Raw genomic sequence first — 15,712 nt, 5'->3', positions numbered from 1 at the left:
AACGGCTTGTAATTGTCTGACCCTTTTCATAATGTGCACACCACAAAAAAAAAAAAAAAGAGCAAGCCCATCAGGAATGTTTCATGGACATAAAAATGACTTCATAGGATGGCTCAGGATGCAATAACAGCTCAGTGATGGAAGCAACATTTTGCTTTTTGGAGAAGATTCCGAACAAGAAAAAATGGTGCTTCGGAGCAGCCATAAGCATTTTTGGAGCAGAAAAAAATGCTAGTTTAGAGCAGCGATTGGTGTTTTAGGAGCAGATGCCAAAATATTCCAAACGACTCCTGGAGTTTAAAGCAGCAATTAGGCATGTCATAAATATTCATATTTATTATTAAACATATTGCGCATACAATAACCACTGCAAATTGTCAAGTGGATGGATGGATGGTCATTGAAAACTAAGTTAGATGAGCTACATATATTTAAAATATCAGTACTTGTGGCAGAAGTATTATAAAAGCAATAAAGCTGAGCACCAAATTATAAAAGTAGCTGCAATCACATGTAACTATCACCAAAGCAGCGGTTTATAATCGGTACGAGATCAAAACAATATGTTATTTTCATATTTCTCCAAAATAGCGAGCACTAAAAACTTAAAAAAAAACTGCTAAATGAGTACACTCAAACCTCGTTATAATGAACACGGATATAACGAATTATTGGTTATAACAAAGTAAATGAGGAATAGCCTTGTCATAGCTACAGTGTTACAAATAAACATTTATAACGAATTTTCGGATATAACGAAGTTATTTTCATGGCAGATGTGACTTTGTTATAATGAGGTTTGAGTGTAATACACTTAGAATGCCGGTTCTTGCACCATAAACGAGGTCAAACCTGATAAAGTGGTAAATGTAATTAGTCCCTCAGGAAAGTTGTCACAGCAGAAGTTTGTAATCAGTATGATATCGAACTAATCTCACACACATTTCCCCAAAATAGTCTGCTTGTCAGGTATAAATACGCAGCCAAGTCAGATATATATAGTGCCAGTACTTGTGGCATTGTCAATATGCTATAGTATGCAGCTAGTATGCAAGCTGCATAAGAGCATATTAGGATGATAGTACACAGCTTATTGGTTTTGTGTATGCTCACTGGATGGTCACACGGTTAATGTTCATCATTTTCAGTTTCCTAATGCTATTTCGGAGCAGGTTCGGAGCAGTTAAATATTACAATTTGGAGCAGGATTTCTCTTTTGGAGCAGTTTGCAGCAAATGGATCAGTCAGCACTTCCATCACTGACAGCTTTCCCTTAGAAATTCATGCCTTTAAGTAAAAATTTCAAAGTTGCTTCATTAATTTGTCACAATTAGAACAAAAATCTACCTGGTAATGGAAGAGATGCAGCAATTTATTACGACAGGTCTTATTGTTGTCTTCGGGCGTCGTAGAAGTCAGGAGACGTAGTAGGAAGATATAGAATAATTTATTTAAACTGAATAATTTGAATGCCACACACGCTACACGTCGCCACACAGGCGAACATGCACGAGAGTCTCACTCGTCAACGTCTTCTTCTTCTCCCACTGCTCACACCAGCAAGCGCGCGTCTCATAGAGGCGCTAGCGATGTGCTAACATAATAGTGCGCTACAACATGTTTGTTTTTAAAAGCTTCGCTAATGTTAGTTGGGACACCCTGCACAACAAGCCAGTGACAGCAATAAAGATGCGTAATACTAACGACGGCATACACAGCAAGCTTGATGTAAAATTAACCCACAATAGACACTCAGAATAAGCCTCAGCTTCCATCATTTCCCCATGTTTCTCTTATTATTTAAATAAAAATACTTCATCAGATCTCAGCCACTGAGTATCATATATGCAGTGGCACATAAAACGCACAGATTTTGGCGGTAAAGACGGGACTCAGCACTAAGAAATGAGGGCTTTATTGCACCGTGTCCAATCTTTCCAGTTGTTGCCCACGTTTCTTTCACTACTATGTAGATGTTTCCATGCTGACTAACTCCTCAGTCTGTCCAGCAGCGCACCCGGAAGATACAGTAGAACCCCGCTGTTACGTTCCTCACTGCTGCGTTTTCCCGGCTGTTACGTCGTTTTCCGCCGGTCCCGGCATAGCTCCCATAGGATACAATGTATTGGGAACCCCGCTGTTACGTCGTAACTGTCGGACCGTTCCCGTATGATACGTCGCGAAGTGCGCCCGGAGCCGACCGAGTGACTACCAAAGAGAGCGGCCATGGCGCATTTTCACGCAGCTTGGCCTCGTTTGACCGTAATATTAGCCGCATGAGAGGCGCAAGCAACAGAATCTTTCAATTGATGCAAACAAAAGCATGGCCTTCGAGATTCAAATTGCAAAGATGGCGTCTATGACGTAAGTGCTCGCGAAAGCAAGGCCTTCGAGATTGGCATTTATTATTGACAAAAGCATAGCCTCTGAGATTTGCATTGCACAAACATGGCGTGTATGACGTAATTGCTTGCGAAAGCAAGGCCTTCGAGATTGGCATTCACTTCTGCCATCGCGTTGCCGTAGACTCATCATCATCGTTATTTGTCAGAGAACGGGAGGAGTTCGAGCTGGTTGGAGCTCGCATGGTCGTGCGTGCGGTCTGTGGTCGGACTCGCCGCGCCAGTCGTGATTGCGTGTGCTTAGTTCTTTCATGCCTACAGCTGTTGGTGTTAAAAAAATCACATACGCTGATTACATTTCTGTGGATAAGGCCGTCCTAAGCTCCGCGTTTCTATCCATCGACTAGATCGCGGCTGAGCGCGCCAATTTTCGTGCTGCTCGTAAGAATTGAAATAAAATTCTGTACCACTAAATATTTTGCCGTTTTTCCTGTTTTTCGGCTCTTACGTTTCCCGTCTCTTACGTTTATTTCCTACGGTCCCTTCAAAAACGTATCAGCGGGGTTCTACTGTACTAGTAAGTGCTGGCCAGTTGAAAATGGCTGCTCTGCAAGTTAACCGCCCACCTTGAAAGACAGAGAAGCTAGCAATGGTGTCGAACCTGATTGGAGTCCATGATCATCTTGACAGATTCCTTGCCGAATTTCTCACAAAACATGCGATGCAGGCGCTCAGAGATCTCAGGAAGTGATGTCACCTTGGGCTCTTTGTATATGTACTCCTTCTCGGATTCATCCCCAAAGTAAGCCTGCAAATAATGATACAAAATAAAGTTTTTTGATTCACTGAACACATTCGACAATGAGACTGCAATGAGTCTGCTTGATGAAGACTGCCAAAACTTAGATGAAGTTACTTAACGAGGGACACTTCTAAACATCTTCACTCCGAGCTACATCAAGACGATGTGACATGCAATTTTCTTATTCTTTTTGCTGCTGGCTTTGTGTATTAGCATGTGTTCATCTGACACCACTGTTTGGTTCTTGCACAACATACTTGAGCTATCACGTGCAATGGAATCACAGTACAGCTTGTAGCTTGTTTATCATTACAAAGCATACAAAACAAAGACAGTGCATTACTGAATCGTTGCGATCATCCCTGCTTGACAGAACCCACAATGGCACTGAACAAGTTGTGAACCATGTGCGATAAGTACAATGCAATTTGATAACTGCCGGTACTTGCTACTACTGTTGTCATCGATGCGTTGCCCCTATTTCAGGGGACGGGTTCACCCAAGAGACACTGTATTTCCTTCCGTTACCTCCATCTGTATTCCTGTCTCGGCACGTTAACTTCCACATAACAATGAGAAGAAAGGGTGTGATAACAAGAAACTAAGTGAAGAAATAAACGTGCCTGTCCGAAAAAGACGACCCGGTAGTAAGTGCCCAGGAGGCGCTTCCCCGTAGAGTTGACCTCGAGGATCTTGTTGTAGCCCTGGTGGAGAGTCTTGTAGCAGCGCGCAAGGGCAGCGTAGTTGCGCCGGCGCTCGTAGATGGGCACCAACAGCCGGTAGATGTCGGCCATCGACTCATAGCGCTCGGCCAGCTGGAGCATCTCGACGCACTGCTCCAGCCGTTCGACCAGGGACTCCTCTGTCTGCTGGAAGTCCTGCTGCTGCTGCCCAGCTGCGGCGGCGGCGTCCTCTCGGATGTGCGATTCGTCGCGCACCACGTTCGGCGACGTGTTCTTGAAGGCCAGGCAGCCTCCGGGGAAAACCTCTGCATTCGTCATAGTGTGTTTCAGGAAGACCCCGTAGGTCCATGGCCTACACACACCGTATTTTTTTGCGTATAACTCACACAAAATATACAGAAATTTCGGAGATAAATTCTGGGTGCACATTATATGCGACACGGCAATGTTTTACAGTTATGCAATGAAGGCGGCTTCACAGCAATATGCGGGGATCTTTTTCACATTTTTGCCGTATTGGGGGGTAAAGCTTTTATGCAGCAGTGGGTTATGTGTGATAAAATACAGTACTTGAATTTTGCAGCGCACTACTCTGACATGCACAAAAACGACACAAAAAGAAGCACAAGTGAACAGGACCTTCTTGTGTGTGTCCCGAGTACCACACTGCAAAATTGAACTACATACAACGAAGTGGCCCCTTCCTTGGCTCTTCTAGTCTACACATACGTATAGTGCGGAATATAGGTCGAGATTTTTTCCAAAAAATGTCACTAAAAAGTCGCCCCTCGACCTGTATACCGGCCCTTGGCACAAACCGAGTGATCGTCTGGCAACAGGAAGCGTCGCATGCTTCTTGGGCATCAGCATCGACATCGCCTCCATGAGCCGACGCCCGACGCCATTTTTCTTTTCTTGTTCATCTGGTGTTCCTAGCGAGTGGCGACCTTTCTCTGCGGCCAGCTATGAATACCGGGACGCGGCGCCAGTTCACCGCCGCGTTTAAAAGAAAAGTCATTGAATTCGCGGAAGCGAATGGCAACATGTCGGCGCAGCGGCAGTTTGGAGTGTCTGAGAAAAGCGTCAGGTACTGGCGCAACCAGAAATCCAAACTGTCGGTGTGTAACGCGCGGAAGACGTCGTTTCGCGGTCGCCGAGCTGTGCACCCGGAACTCGAGGACAAAGTGGCGGATTTCGTCCGCGAGTACCGTGCCAGGTCCCTGCCAGTGAGTGCGGAGCTCATTCGCACAAAAGCCGTCGAGCTCGCCCGTGAAGCCGGTCTGTCGAGGGAAGACTTCAAGGGGTCCATTTATTGGGTCCGCCGCTTCATGCGACGCAAAGGGTTTGCCCTTCGACGGCGCACGTCAATCTGCCAGAAGCTGCCGGAGGAGTACGAGGACAAGTTGTTTCAACTCTACGTGAATAGCCTCCGGCGGCAGCATGGCTACGTTAGGCCAGATCAGCAACGCCGACGAAACGCCGGTGTGGTTCGACATGCCGTCGTCCACAACCGTCTGTGAACGCGGGGCAAAGGAGGTGAAGCTGCTGTCGACCGGAAGCGAGCATTCGCGCTTCACCGTGATGCTTTCCTGCACGGCCGACGGCAGAAAGTTGCCCCCGTTCATCATCTTTAAGCGGAAGACGCTGCCGAAGGAGGCCTTCCCGCGGGATGTCGTCGTCCGCGTGAACGAGAAGGGGTACATGGACGAGGCCCTAATGCGCGAGTGGATCCGCACAGTGTGGAACCGGCGGCCCGGAGCCCTCCTGCAGCACCGGAACATGCTCGTGTTGGATGCATTTCGCGGGCATTTGACGGCATCGGTGAAGGAGGCACTTCGCGACGGGAAGACTGATCTTGTCGTCATTCCGGGAGGGATGACATCAACGCTGCAACCGCTGGACGTCATCCTTAACAAGCCCTTTAAGGACCGTGTGCGTGCGTTGTACAGTGAATGGATGGCTGGCGACAACCCGCGGACCCCGACAGGCCGGCTGCGCAGGCCACCTCTCGCGACAGTTTCTGGTTGGGTCTCCGAGGCATGGAGGTCTCTGCCTGAAGAAATGGTGGTGCGCGCATTCAAGAAGTGCTGCATCAGCAACGCTCTCGACGGCACCGAGGACGACATGCTGTGGGAGGCGGCTAGCGAGAGGCAGTCGTCCTCGGAGGAGAGCTCCGACAGTTCGGAGGACTGAATAAAGTGCTTCAGTCAACAGTTCCGTGTTTTTCCTTTTTTTTTTTTTTTTTTGCCGGTCAAGGTAAGGGGGTCGACCTATATTCCGCCTCGACCTATATTCTGCATTATACGGTACATTACAAAGGAGGCAGGCATTATTGGCACTAAGCTGATTTCTAGAAGCGAGCTATATATTTGGAAATAATTGAGAATAGCATTTGGTATCTAATGAAGGCTCACTGTATGCATATCATTTGATGTGACCTTGAGGACTCATGGGTCAAAATAATTCATGTCCTTATGACAGGACTGTGTCAACTGTAGTGTTCGTGTGTGACAGGACTTTCTACTTGTGTGTAGCATCAGGTGTAAACATTATCCATGCCTGTGTGACTGTACTTTCTGCGAAATTCATTACTTAATGGACTTGGTGTTTTTGTGACACTTTTTTTAATAGCTTGAGTTAAGAACATACACGTATGAGATGATTTTAAGAGCAATTTTACGTCGGTTTTGTTCCATGTCCGCTTTCCTCAATTTTGAATGCTTAGTGAAAATGAGTAGCCAGAGCAATGGGAAGGCATTCACACCTCCTAAATATATATTAAAAATAAAATTGGCAGTTCAAAGACAATGTCTCCCTTGGCCCTGTCCTCCCACATTCTTTAACAGAGAATGATTTCTGATGTAAAATATGGGCCGATATCGAAGGCAGTGTCCCAGACGAAGGGCTTACCTTTGTGTCTCAGGTACTCGGCCTCCAAAGCAGCAACATGAATGTAGCATTGCGCAGCCTGCAATTCAATAAAGCATGTGGCCAGTCAACATACCAGGACAGTACATTATGGTAAAGAAAAACCACTACAATCACACTGCAGCAGTTTGGTGGGTACTATACATTCAACATACAGTAAAACCTCGTTAATTCGAAGGCCTCGGGATCGAGAAAAATATCCCAATTAAGCGGGATTCCCAATTATCCGAAACAACGCGAAATCAAAGAAATCAGCCAGAAAACGTGATATACGGAAGTCACACCTTTATTGTGGCAAGTCCGCCTACTTGGAGAAAAATTCCTCCATGCGTGACTGACGCGTTCGGTAGTTCCCAGCACTGAAAGTCATATTTTCCAGCCTTTCAATGAGGCACAGCATCTCAGCCTCGCCGCCGTTGCACTCAACGAAGCTGCGCACAACACTCAAGGCATCGATGACATCCGCCAAAGGGGGTGCTCGGGAGGCCTCGTCATCGCTGTCAACATTAGAGGCCGAATTGGACGATCTCGCAGCTATCTCGCTGTCGATGTCAGCGTAACATGTCTGCACTGTGCACTCGACATCTGCGTACTCAGAGAATCCGATTGGAGTGCACTCCTCATCCTCCGCGTGAAAGCCTCATATCGAGCGCAGAGAGTCTCCCCTTCTTCGTCAAATGGGCAAGTGACAGCGGTGACAGCACACTCAGCGGAGGTTGCCTCTTCTTTCACAAAACCAGCGTGCTCAAAACACCGTCGAATAACGGTGGCCTCCACCTGCCTCCATGCGTGAACAATGAGGCAAATACCACCGAGGAGGTCAATGCTATACTCCTTTCCGTTGTCATAGAAAAGGAGCATTCGCTTCAACAGATTGCAGCGATATATTTTCCTGGTATGGTGTATGACGCCCTGGTCCATCGGTTTCTATAGCGACGTCGTGTTCGGGGGTAGAAAGACCAGCCTGATTGCCTGCAGGTTCTGAATGTCGCCGTGAGCTAGGCAATTATCGACGACGAACAAAACGCTGCTCCCAGCGGCCGCAAACTTGCGGTCAATGTGCCGCACGTATTCTTCAAAGAGTGCAGTTGTCATCCAAGCTTTCTTGTTGTTTTTATAGATCAGGTCATCCTTGGATGGCAATCGTGCATTTTTGAAACAACGAGGCTTTTCTGTCTTCCCAATAACAAGCAGTGGCAGCATGTGCTCACCGCACATGCTTGCACCAAACAAAACAGTGATGCCGTCTTTGTTCTGTTTCCGCCCCTTAATGTCTGCATCCTTCAAAGCGAACGTCTTCGTAGGCAACATTTTATAGAACAGAGCAGCTTCATCAAGGTTGTAAACATCTGCTGCTTCGTACTTGGCCAGTAGTGGAGCCAAGGTGTGCTCCAGCCGTCGATAACAGACTGATCCGCGCTGTCACTCTCGCCGCAAACAGTCACGAATGTCAGGTTGTTGCACTCCTTAAATTGGCAAAACCACCCATTGCTGCATTTAAACTCAGAAATTCCAAGTTGCAGCACCAGCTGGTTGGCCTTCTCACACAATACGGTCCCATTGACAGGAAGGTGTGCTGCGTCGGCTTTCTGTAGCCAGTCGATCAGCGCTGCTTCAACGTCGGCGTACGTAGGCGGGCGTACTCGTGTACGCCTTGACGAGTGCGTCTTGCTGTAAGCATAGAGAATTTTCTCCTTATTCTTGATGATGCTGCACAGCGTTGACAGAGGCACGTGGTGCTTTTCGGCGAGAGCCGTTTTCGACGCCGTCGACTTGCTGGCCTCTTCAATTAAGCACACCTTTTCGTGCAGGGACAAGCTCTTGTACTTCAGCATCTTCCTTCCAAGCACACCTCAATCAACCAATTCACAGGGAAGACACTCAAGCGGAGACAGGAGACAAATGGAGCAGTCGCACCGAATCACACAATGCTTGCCAGCCGACATCCAAATGACTAAAGACTCCACAAAACATTCACTTCGCTAGAGTGGCTAACATCGCTGTTGAGAAGATGATGATCATGATCGCAACCACACGCATCGCCGTCTGGCAATTGCTCAAACATGGCGTCTACGACGTATTTCCGGTAAAAAAAAAAGCATGGCGTTCGAGATCCGTACATAAAAAAAAAAAAATGCGTATGTTTCAGTTACAGCCTCTGAGATTCGCAACGCCCTTTGCATATCTCGGAAGTCGTGGCCAAGTGTGCCAACTAACCGGGAAGTGGCAGACTGCCTGCACCAATTATCCGGTTAAATTTACATGTAAAAATTTGGGACAGCGCAAACAATACAAATTATCCAGGATTCCCAATTAACCGAGTACAAATTACCGAGGTTTTACTTATCTAACTGGCAATGCCCACAGAAATTGTCTCCAGTCCTCATTTCACAGTAGTTAGAACAGATGACCTGCAGAGCTATCTCCTAATCCAAAACTGTCATCCAAGAAATATGTCTCTAATACTTTCAAAAAAAGGAAAAACAGTTTTCCTCAATGACCCTAAATGATCTGAGGCCCTGCTGTGAGGGTATATGTGAAGTAGGGGCGCAGGCATTTTTCACGCAATAACAGAAGACAGTGCTGGGCACTGCTCACCCAGGAACGTGTGAGAAAGGCCTACTCTAGCACAGTTTGTATTTGAAGTGGCTATATATCATATTTGAAGTGCTATATTTGAAGCGGCTCTTTTCAGTTCGAACTCCAATTTATACTACAGTAGAACCCCGCTGATACGTTTTTGAAGGGACCGTAGGAAATAAACGTAAGAGACGGGAAACGTAAGAGCCGAAAAACAGGAAAAACGGCAAAATATTTAGTGGTACAGAATTTTATTTCAATTCTTACGAGCAGCACGAATATTGGCGCGCTCAGCCGCGATCTAGTCGATGGATAGAAACGCGGAGCTTAGGACGGCCTTATCCACAGAAATGTAATCAACGTATGTGATTTTTTTAACACCAACAGCTGTACGCATGAAAGAACTAAGCACACGCAATCACGACCGGCGCGGCGAGTCCGACCGCGAACCGCACGCACGACCATGCGAGCTCCAACCAGCTCGAACTCCTCCCGTTCTCCGACAAATAACGATGATGATGAGTCTACGCCAACGCGATGGCAGAAGTGAATGCCAATCTCGAAGGCCTTGCTTTCGCAAGCAATTACGTCATACACGCCATGTTTGTGCAATGCAAATCTCAGAGGCTATGCTTTTGTCAATAGTAAATGCCAATCTCGAAGGCCTTGCTTTCGCGAGCAGTTACGTCATAGACGCCATCTTTGCAATTTGAATCTCGAAGGCCATGCTTTTGTTTGCATCAATTGAAAGATTCTGTTGCTTGCGCCTCTCATGCGGCTAATATTACGGTCAAACGAGGCCAAGCTGCGTGAAAATGCACCATGGCCGCTCTCTTTGGTAGTCACTCGGTCGGCTCCGGGCGCACTTCGCGACGTATCATACGGGAACGGTCCGAAAGTTACGACGTAACAGCGGGGTTCCCAATACATTGTATCCTATGGGAGCTATGCCGGGACCGGCGGAAAACGACGTAACAGCCGGGAAAACGCAGCAGTGAGGAACGTAACAGCGGGGTTCTACTGTAACAAGTTTTCGGCCCGCTTAGAGTTCGAATCAATGAGTATTCACTTCAAGTACACAAGTGTTCTTACATTTCACTAATATGAATATGCCACCGCTATGACCATGATCAAACTCACGACGTCAAACTTAGCGACAGCCACTGAACTACAGTGACAGGTGTGTTACGCACACTTTATGGAGATCAAAACTTTCCAGTGTGCAGATCTCAAATGCAATTACAGTAGAACCTTTTAGTACATTCCTCCCTTATAAGTTTTCCCGTATACAACATCACTGGTATCCGGTCCCAGCAACGAATCTACAGACACCTATCTATTAGAATCACCTTCTCACACGTTGTTCCTGTAACATTCTTGCGAGATAAGTCATGAACTGTGGATGCGTTAGATGTGCTGAGGAGGTATGCCGATAAGTTTGGCAATGTAAACTGTCGCAAGGTCATCCAACTGCTCAAAAAGGATCTGGTTCTATCAGAGGCACAAAAGAAATGCCAGGCTTATATCGAGGACTTCTTTAAGCACTGATGAATAAATTCTTCCAAGTATGAGCTGTGTGCTATGCGCTTGTTTTCTTATATAGCAGCATTTTTTCCTGACTTTAACCGCATGTTCTCATTGTGCGTTTTCCGGCTACTGCGTTTATTTTTTGCAGTCCCATTAAGAACATATGAGAGAGTTCTACTGCATTTTTGAATATGCATCACTCATGTTATTGTAGGTGGATGCAGGAAATAATTCACTGCGCATTGGCACATTTTCTTTTACAACTAAATTACAACATATTTAGGTGATCTTCAATTTTTCTTTACAATCAGTTATTCATCAGTGTTGAACTGTGTATCGCACTTTTTTTGCAGCTTGTTCTAAAGGCAAGATGGCTCACCTCAGTGTAGCTGCTGTTCTTGATGTGGTAAGCAGCCATGCTCTCGAGCCAAGTCTTACGCAGAGCTGGTGTGGCCGAATAGCTGTTGGCAAGGCTGTGCTGCAAGTCCACCAGCATCTCAGGATCGTTCTCGTGCTCGCGCATCTGCGTGGTTGCCATGAGCACTGTCCTTATCTTCTTGGTCAGCTCCTTGACCTCGCTTGGGAATACTGCAGAGACAGGTGCACACATTTAGAACTCAAACCTTTCTCGAGGTCTTTTGGAATGTGGCATAGCATGAGCAACATGCTGCAACATAACTCTATAAAAAAATCAGCGCACTCTCATTGAAACACAGTCACCGACTGACAATTCGAACTTGACAGGAACTGATGCAAACTTGAAGCAATCGGGAGTTTGATTATATCCGATTCTCAATAACTTTAGTGAAATTTCGTGCACACTGGTGTCAGATATGTACGCTTATACAGCGCACAGGGTTCCTGTTATGGTGTGAAAAAATTGGGAGCCTGCAGCAGTGTCAGAAATGCCATCAGCCATATGCTTCAATGCATCAGGCATCGAGTGATGTGTAACCTTGAAAAAGTGGCCACATTCCTGAGAATACAACCCCTGGTACAATTGTCGTGCTGTAGCTACATGGAGATGAATATACACCAACTCCACCTAAAGTAGACTGTAAGAAGTCTGATATTTTAGTGGTCTATATTAAGGACAATGGGGCCAGTAGCAGTGATAAAATTCTGTTCATATAATTGGCGATGCCTAAATTATCGATTGGTGACTGTACTAAAGCATGAAAAACGCAGTAGACAAGCTGAAGAAAAGAGGAGCAGTGTTCTGAAAAGTAGCACACTCTCTGGGCCAAGGTTTCCAAGCTTACGTTTAGTGCACACAAGTTAACACTCAAATTCTCACTCGTAGACCACAATAACACCAAAATGCACAAAATTAATAATCGTAGACCACAATAACACCAAAATGCACAAAATTAATAAAAGTCTTGAAAATATAGGAAAGAAGAAAACTTGTACGACTAATTTTACAATTTTGTATATGGAAGCACAAATAGAGACACAATGTCTTTAGTCTAAAGACGTTAACCATAAATGGTTGACATGAAAGGCACATGTATTTTGGCATGCTGGTGACAAAACAAAATATGCTACGTTACGAAAGAAATGTGCTCCAAACATACATAGTCACTTCATTTCTGAGTAAAGTCCACACTGGCAGATAAGGAAGGTAAATGCGAAATCGAACATTGTGCATATGAGATGAAAGCTGTTAGTCTGATTCACCAATGGTTCACATGCGCATCATCTGTGTGGAAGACACTGAACTTTGACCTGATCACCTTTTGCAGGCATAAAAAAGTTGAATACCTGTTCTCTGCATGGCTTTGTCACCGGATGCATAATTGTTGATGATGGACAGGCTCTCCTGAAACCTGGCAGTGTTCAGTCCAATCACTTCACCCAGTAACCTTGAAACAGAAACTATCAACTGAAAAGGAAGCGAAGTGAGAAGAATAAAGTTAAAATAGATGTAATGTGAATGAAACTGATCTAATGATCGTGATATTGTGATGCTGGCAAAATAATAGTAGAGGAGTGCTAGTTAAGTGATCAAGCATGTTGAAGTGTTGATCAGTAAAACCAGGCCAGCTACCATACACAGCCCTCTTTGTTTATAAGCAGTCAGAATAAGAATCTTTTTACTTATGTCAATAAAACAGCAAGAACTACGAGGTATGCATCTACAGAAGTAGGTCCAATAGTTAGAAACTGAATTGAGACTTCCTGCGCATGATGATAAGAATTATTGAAATGAACAGCAAATGACAGTTATGAAATTTGCTTGTTACTAGGGGTGTGCGAATATTTGAAATTTCGAATATTTTTCGAATAGTGTTTGCTATTCGATTTGATTTGCACTGGAATTTTACTATTCGAACTATTACTATTCGAACTATTTTACTATTCGAATTAGAAACTGAATTGAGACTTCCTGCGCGTGATAAGAATTATTGAAATGAACAGCAAATAACAGTTATGAAATTTGCTTGTTACTAGGGGTGTGCGAATATTTGAAATTTCGAATATTTTTCGAATAGTGTTTGCTATTCGATTTGATTTGCACTAGAATTTTACTATTCGAACTATTCGAACTTCCCAAAAACGAATACAGTCAACATCCGATTGAAAGTGACCCCTTCAGATTTTCAATATGCTTCACCTCATTACACTCTCGTATTGCGGCAAAGCTGCCTTTCAAGCTCCGTTACGGTCGAACTTTGCCAAGAGACAGTCGACGTCCGATTGGAAGTGGTCGCTAGATTTTCAATATGCTTCACCTCATCACACCCCAATATTGCGGCAAAGCTGCCTTTCAAACTCTGCTACGGTCGCAAATGTATTAACTAGGGATGGGCGAATATTCGGGGGTTTCGAATATTCGAACGAATATTACAATATTCGAATTCGCTTCGATACGAATTTATATTATTCGAAATTCGATGTATTCGATATGAATTAATATATGTATGTATGACCGCACATAACCCTCCTGTAAAGGTAGTTTCACTGCAGTGTCGGGTTGCTGTACTGTGAAAGCACCCTGCAGGGGAAATCTGCACTGCCGCAAAGCCACACTTCAAGGTTTGAGCATACATATTTTTAAAAATTTTAAAGCGTGTTATATGGGCTTATATGCGCTAAGGATAGTAATTTTTAACTTGTAACGTATTGTACCACTTATAACTCTCACCCTACTGCTTTTCAAATTTTGATACCCCCCCCATTCAAGGTTTCTTCCACTTCATTTCAAACCAAAAAAGTGACATTCACTCATACCTAGTTCCAATTCATTAAAACATTGTGCAAGGATCATGACGAAAATGCCGATTTTTCTTAATAATAGGTGGTAAATACTATTCGAACTATTCAATTGGAAATTATTCGACCAAATCACTATTCGCTTCGGACTCGCTTCGAACCTCAAATTTACTTTTCGCCCATCCCTAGTATTAACTCAAGAAAACGCTGGTTCCAACATGGAGATGAAAGATGTGTTAGCATGGGGGCAGAGTTAATGCTGTTTTGGACATGAAATTTGGCCAGGAAGTCCGAAAAATCGAAAGCCGAAGCTTTTTAGCATCCAAAATTTCAGATGTTCTTATATATCGACGTCTACGGGGCAGATTTGGAACTCCGGACTTGAAGGGAGCACACCTTTGTCTGCCACATCGGTTGGGCTTCCACAGAAGTTGAAAAAGGAGGAGAGGCTGAGAAATGGCATCTTTGCCAATCACATGTAAAGCGTTGTCGGCAACACTTTGGTTGCACCAAATCATGTACATAAATAGAATTCGGCCTCTACATTGCCTCATTCTTGATAAGACAACTATGAAACACCACCCCGCCAGTGCTTCATCAACCTAGCGAAAAGAAACACTTTCATGTTGCTGTCTCATAAGAATATGCTTAGGAATCCTCTCTAACTTTTTTTCTGCATTTTCGCTTCGAAGAATTCGAAAAATATTCGAGAAATATTCGAAAAATATTCGATTTGATTCAGTTCACACTCACACTTCAATATTCGAATTCGCTTCGCACCCAAGATTTTGCTATTCACACAACTCTACTTGTTACTTTTCCGACTGCTGTTCTTCACTGTGCTATTACCATCCAAACTCCACACAACAGCTGCACACAAGCTTCGTGCACTAGCTTTCTTAACTTATAGTGCAAATGATAGCGATACAATTACTGAGGCTTCAAAAGCTGACAACATATGCAGTGCATACCTGCAGGTGCACCCTTGTGAGTCCCTGCCTCCGGGTAAACTCAAAGTTGCTACGCATCAGCAGGTACAGCAGGGCACAGGCTTCGTTGCGAACAGTCGACAACTTTGAGTTGCAGCATCGGAGAAGCTGCATGAGACAAGCGCACCACTATCAATATGCTCCAGATCAACTGTGCGCGATGCTGTGATAACAATATACAATCAAGCTGCATTTATTCAAACTTCGTACACACAGAACGAAGGAATTTCCTGCAAAGGTCTCGAAAAAACCGATTTGCTTAAGCTATGTCCGTGCACCTCTCATTTGTCTTAATTTAACATCAACATGCAAATTGACAGTCGATAGGAAGGAAGTAAGTGCACATAAAAGAAACTAATACTGAAAGGAACTCAAAAGACTTATTTTGCACTGTCTGTACAAAGCCATAATAGAGCATGGCCATCGTGGCTCTATCATCAGTATGGTTCAAGTACTCTAGCACAGCTTTATAAAACTTGCATAATAAACTGACGAAATAAAAAGTTCGCCTTAACGAAGTGTTCTACTACATGGCACGGCAACACTTTCTGATTACAGTAAGAAAACATTGCTATCTGTGAATAATGCTGCCATGAACACGGAGGCCAAATTAATATTACTGCACTGCCTACAACAGGCAACAAT

The 15,712-nt window shown here is 44.7% G+C and overlaps 1 protein-coding gene across 2 annotated transcripts in view; it reads right to left on the bottom strand.

Annotated features, from left to right (window-relative positions):
• LOC119386909 (dedicator of cytokinesis protein 9) overlaps window positions 1-15,712 on the bottom strand; it is a 198,035-nt gene that overhangs the window by 10,070 nt on the left and 172,253 nt on the right. For both annotated transcript variants that reach the window (XM_037654186.2, XM_037654190.2), the window contains 6 exons: window positions 15,050-15,175; window positions 12,627-12,747; window positions 11,242-11,450; window positions 6,738-6,795; window positions 3,768-4,132; window positions 3,004-3,150 (listed from right to left, as the gene is read on the bottom strand). In XM_037654186.2, the coding sequence (XP_037510114.1) occupies window positions 3,004-3,150; window positions 3,768-4,132; window positions 6,738-6,795; window positions 11,242-11,450; window positions 12,627-12,747; window positions 15,050-15,175 (1,026 nt within the window). The remainder of the gene's footprint in view (window positions 1-3,003; window positions 3,151-3,767; window positions 4,133-6,737; window positions 6,796-11,241; window positions 11,451-12,626; window positions 12,748-15,049; window positions 15,176-15,712) is intronic.

This window comes from Rhipicephalus sanguineus, chromosome 3 (genome assembly GCF_013339695.2).
Source record: "Rhipicephalus sanguineus isolate Rsan-2018 chromosome 3, BIME_Rsan_1.4, whole genome shotgun sequence".
Lineage (NCBI taxonomy): Eukaryota > Metazoa > Arthropoda > Arachnida > Ixodida > Ixodidae > Rhipicephalus > Rhipicephalus sanguineus.
This window is presented reverse-complemented; position numbering and strand designations above follow the sequence as displayed.